The sequence below is a fragment of the Penaeus chinensis genome, chromosome 43 (assembly GCF_019202785.1).
Source record: "Penaeus chinensis breed Huanghai No. 1 chromosome 43, ASM1920278v2, whole genome shotgun sequence".
NCBI classification, from domain to species: domain Eukaryota; kingdom Metazoa; phylum Arthropoda; class Malacostraca; order Decapoda; family Penaeidae; genus Penaeus; species Penaeus chinensis.
Genome location: NC_061861.1, coordinates 2,919,245 through 2,924,244, shown reverse-complemented (window position 1 = coordinate 2,924,244; position 5,000 = coordinate 2,919,245). Strand labels below are relative to the sequence as shown.

The 5,000-nt window shown below is 42.9% G+C and overlaps 1 protein-coding gene across 1 annotated transcript in view; it reads right to left on the bottom strand.

Moving 5' to 3' along the window:
* Positions 1–5,000, bottom strand: part of LOC125048213 (anaphase-promoting complex subunit 1-like) — a 47,954-nt gene that overhangs the window by 38,340 nt on the left and 4,614 nt on the right. Inside the window, exons 4-7 of the mRNA XM_047646784.1 lie at positions 4,394–4,686; positions 1,076–3,815; positions 600–908; positions 226–360 (exon numbers count right to left, since the gene is read on the bottom strand). Coding sequence (XP_047502740.1) covers positions 226–360; positions 600–908; positions 1,076–3,815; positions 4,394–4,686 — 3,477 coding nt within the window. The remainder of the gene's footprint in view (positions 1–225; positions 361–599; positions 909–1,075; positions 3,816–4,393; positions 4,687–5,000) is intronic.

Here is a 5,000-nt window from a genome sequence, read left to right as displayed (position 1 = left end):
AGGGCTATGGTTGTGAGGTAAGTGATTACGCCATGAAATTCATGGCTTTAGAATACATCTCCACAGGCAATTATATTGTAGCAACTTATTTCTAAAATGTCAGAAATGTTGATGATAAATATAAACTCCCATAGAGTCCTGTGATTCACAAAATTCCCATGGACTCAATAAAAGGCAAACTATGTAGAGCAATTTTTCATCACAATGCTGTGAAGCACAACAGACCTGGTCCAGCAAGTAAGGGGTGCTTGGTGCCACCATCCACTCAGCAATAGCCTTGTTATTGCTTCTGAAGTATATCATTCCTAAGGCCAGTGTCGCTCCTGGGGCTGTTACATCAATGTTGACACAGTCTCCTTCCTTTTGGTGAATATCATTGTAAAATGTATTAGGACAAAGGAAATGAGGAAACAGAGAGAAAAGAAAAGAGAAGAAAAAATACATATATATAAATAATTATTGTAATATCTCAAAATGCATGCATTACCATCATTTAGTCTACAAAATCTGTAGCTGTGATCCTCAATTATTAATGACCCACAAAATAATTGTGTATACACACATATCTTCTTTACACAACACCTTGAAAATCTCATTACCTTAATCTGGTAGCTAGGAGATTTGTATTTATCCTTATGAACACCTAAGAGAGGTTTCTTGTGGCCACCTTCGATGTAGTGGTAGAGTTCTCCCGCAATGTTGAGGTCAGTGAACCCAGCTGCTTCTCCACCGCGACCAAACAGCACAAGGCCCAAAGCTAAGCCAGCTGCTAGGGAGTAGGACTCACGGTCATTCGAGTTCTCCATCTCTGGTCCTGGTGGACGCCCAATCTCCTGGAGAAGGACCTCTGCCATGTGACGATGGGCAGTGTCCTGATACACTAGACCAACTCCTATGATTGCAGCAACCTGTTAAATTTTAATGATAGTGAGAGTTCAACATTATTTTCCAATGCCTTGAATTCAAGCAAAAAAATATGGAATTACTGTTAAAACCTATAAAACCTTAAATGATTTTAAAAATCCAATTTCCAAGGGATATTGCTCAAAAGATTTCCAGTTCACTTTCTACTAACCTGTACTGTGTGTGGAACATCAAGCTCTGTTGAAGTGGGAGGCAAAAGACACTCCAGGTGAACACTAAGTAATTTTGTTGTTTGGATATCCATCGTGCCTCTCTTGGCTACTGATATACCCAGTAACAGCCCTACACATGTCATCTCATGTCCTCTTGCAAGATAGTCATGCATGTTAACAGTCGCCAGGTTGCGCAAGTGACCATTCAGACCAAGGGCCATCAGAAAGCCTGCGTGTTCAGTTGGGCTGTCAAGAGATCCTTTGGGTTTGTTGTAGACAATCCAAGTGGAGTCAATTTCCCCACAGTTTGGTGCTATTTTCAGCCCTGCTGCCACTCCATTGTGGAAGTGTGGCCACATGTCCATATTTGGTGGGACTTCAATTGTGGAGAGATCAATTGTGGTTCCTCGAGGAGGTGCTTTTCCTGATAAATTCAGTTTGGGAATAGGAAGGGTTTCAGTTATTACAGGAGAAGAGGAATACAAAGTAAACATGCCTCGGCCAATAGGGAGTGACATAGTTCTGATGCAAAGGGCATATAGGTGCCTTTCTTGCTCTTCCAAAAACTCATGATCTGACACCTCTGGCCTCTGAATGATGTTGATGGTGACAGCACGTGAGGAGCACAGCATCCTTCTTACCTCAGATATACGCTGATCTTCCCTCCATCTCAGAGCCAACATATCCATGTCAAGTGTCTCCATACCATCTTCCTCATCCTTGGATGTTGGTGAGACCTTCCTGGCCTCTTGGGTTGAATCCGGGTCTCTGTGACACCTGACTTTTATATTGAATGGATCTTTCCCTCTGCTCCCTGTTTCCTTTTCATTCTTGGCTGCTTCTTCCCTGTGAGCAACAAGGTCAGGTCTATGGATGAGGTGATAGGCTGAGGCTGGCCAATCCTGTGGTGGACATGTGCGGCACATGTGCTGAGCATTCATAAGCAGGAGCGATACGCCAGGTGCAAGAAGCTGGATATCTCTAACTGTGAGTCCCAGCTGGTTGGTTAGTAGGACAATCTTTTCATGAATACTAGGATTTTTCTCTAGATGATACTGTTGACTCATGGACACATCTATTGAGACAAATGGTTTCTGGCCACTGGAACTGATACGGCGGAGAAAGCGCTCCAGGGGGATGTCCTGGAGAGAACAATCAGCAGCCGCCACTGAGTACAAGAGAATGATGTTCTTTGTGGTTGTGCAGACCTGGGGGATATATGGGAACGGCTCTGGTTCTATGCCTCCCATGATCATGTACAAATGTGCCAAAACATGTGGGGGATTCATAGTGAAGTATGCTGGGAAAGTAAGCTTCTGTGCTTCTTCAACTGGGACTTGAGAGGGCGGACCATGGAGTGGGCAGATGGTCGGGAAATCACGCCAGTAGTGGTGAAGATAATGGGTGGCTTGGAGATCAGAAGCAAGTTGATCTAGACATGTCACCAATAAACTGCAATATTCCCAGTGCAAGATGTTGAGCTTGAAATCCTCATACACTAAATGGAGAGCAAAGAGGATGGCTGGCAGGTGAGAAAACAAGGGAGCTTTTGTGTTCACTGAGCCACTGTTTACCTCCTGGTTCTTCTGCACGACTCCCACTCTCTGAAGACCCAGCATTTCACTCAAAGAACTTCCTGCTGCCATATGGAAAGGTGAAGACAGCATGTACTCCCAGTCATTGTCTGAACCACTTTCAGCTGCTCGGAATTTCTTGGTTGCAACGAGAGGACTACAGGAACCAGAGGTTTCAACAGGACACATGAGAGTCAGTTTATCTGTATCATAGCCAATCATGGAGAGGAGCATCATTGAAAACATCATCCACTCCCCTTGAGGTGAGAAATCACCTGAGCCAGGAGCATTTCGTGTTGCATACCATTTGTTGACCAGCTTGAGTGCAGCTTCCCGTGGTAAGATGTATTTCAGAGCAGTCAAGGAGTGTTTAACAAGAGGTGATGAGGTCATTTCTGGTAGTGTTATTCTATAGAAATTTCCACTAGCATGTTCCAGTGTGACCCTAGTGTCTGTAGGGTCTCGGAGGGCTACAATAGCCGAGGATAATGGGAGTCCAGTGTCTTCAGAAAATGACCCTTCAAAATTGGACCTTTCAGAGATGACTGGCGAGAGACCCACCTCAAACTTTGCATCCAAAGCAGAAGCTGGTCGACTGGATGTGAGGAGGCTAGAACGGCGAAGTGGAGTTGTCGAGGGGCTTTGTAGTCGAGATGATATGTTCAAGGATGAAAAGTCCTTAAACAAAGAGGAATTGAAAGTTGGGAGTCCTAACAGGTTTATGCGGCTTACATGCACCACCCCTGTATAGAGAGAGAGGCTGCTGCTTCCATCAACAACAATCATCATCTTGAGAGTTTTGATAGGCAGAGCATCCTTCGCTGGGATAGAAGAGATAGAGCCAAAGATGAGACTTGAGCGATCATTTGTGTAATCGTACTTGATGCACCTGAGCATGCCTGCCTGAGAGAGCATCAGGCACAAGTACCTCTGGCCCACGCTGTCCTCTGTCAGGAAGGCTTTCGTGGCACGGCCGAGGGAGTTGTCAGTCCAGAGGTGGTCCAGGCAGAGGTCGGGGACGAGTGGCTCTGACTCAGCTAGGGTTTCGTTCAGAGCCGAGTGGAGTGGTGTGCAGGGGGTACGGGGGTAAGGGGAGCGCGAGGGGGAGGGGCTAATGGTAAGCCGCATATGCTGCCCACTGAATATCGAAGGTGACTGGGTCCGGCTGGGTACAAAAAAAAAAGGTAAGATTAATAATAATAAACCCCTGTCTAAGCAAATAGTGACATTTCACACTTCCAAAGGGCTGGAATAAACTATGATAAGTTATATTAACTTCAAACTTTCTTTGTGCTTTCTTCTTACATTCCATTTCCACGTTAACTTATATAAAATAAAAATATCTGATTCAGTACAGAATAATAGTTTCATTATTGGAAGGATAGATATCTAAATTAAACCAACAAAAAAAAAAACAGACTTCTTAAATACAAAAATGCATTCAATATCACTCCTTTTTCTAGATATGTATATTAACAAAAGCATATAAACATAAATATTTAAAACTGAATACTAATGAGTTTGCTTAAATACTTGTAAGGATAAAAAATTATAAAATATTATTAAAATATATACAGTATATAACAACAAAAAACAAAATTACTCTTTCTACTTGTTCCACTTATACTTATACTTATACTACTACTACTACTACTAACAAAAAATAATAATACTCATAACGAAAAAATTGATAAAACCAATATACAACGAAATAATACATTTTGTCCGTCCTTGCCCCCATACCTGAGCGTAGCCATGTGATTCTTTGGCGTCTGTGCTTGGTGGGGATTCTTTGGGGTCACCCACAAGTTGGGAAACATGCTTGGTCTCGTCCTCGAGCTGGTGGGGGTCGGGGAGTGGGAGTTGCCTGGTGCCCCCGGCGAATTTAGGTGGGAGTGGGAGTGGGAGTGGGAGTGGGAATGGGAGTGGGAGTGGGAATGGGAATGGAGGTACAGACCAGGGTTTAAGATCATGGCTGAAGCTGGGCTGTTGCTCAGGTTGGCCTGGACTGTGGTCTGCAGCACCAAATTGTTTTCCTGAAGTAATAAAAGGAATATATAAATACACAATAAAAATGTGATTTATGTACAAAATGTTATCAAAACATCAACAAACTGACAAACTTTACAGAAACAGAATATATGGCAAATTAACAAAAATAACATTTATCCTTTAAAACACTGTAATGAATTCCAGGTAATAAAAATAAATTGGGAAAAAATCAAAAGTACTATGTAAAATTGAGAGATTGTAAACAGAAAGAAAGAGGCAGAGAAAGCAGAGAGAAATAAAGGAGGAAAGAAAAAAGAGAAAAGAGAAAAGAAAAAAAGAGTTCAGAGGAGAGGAGAGG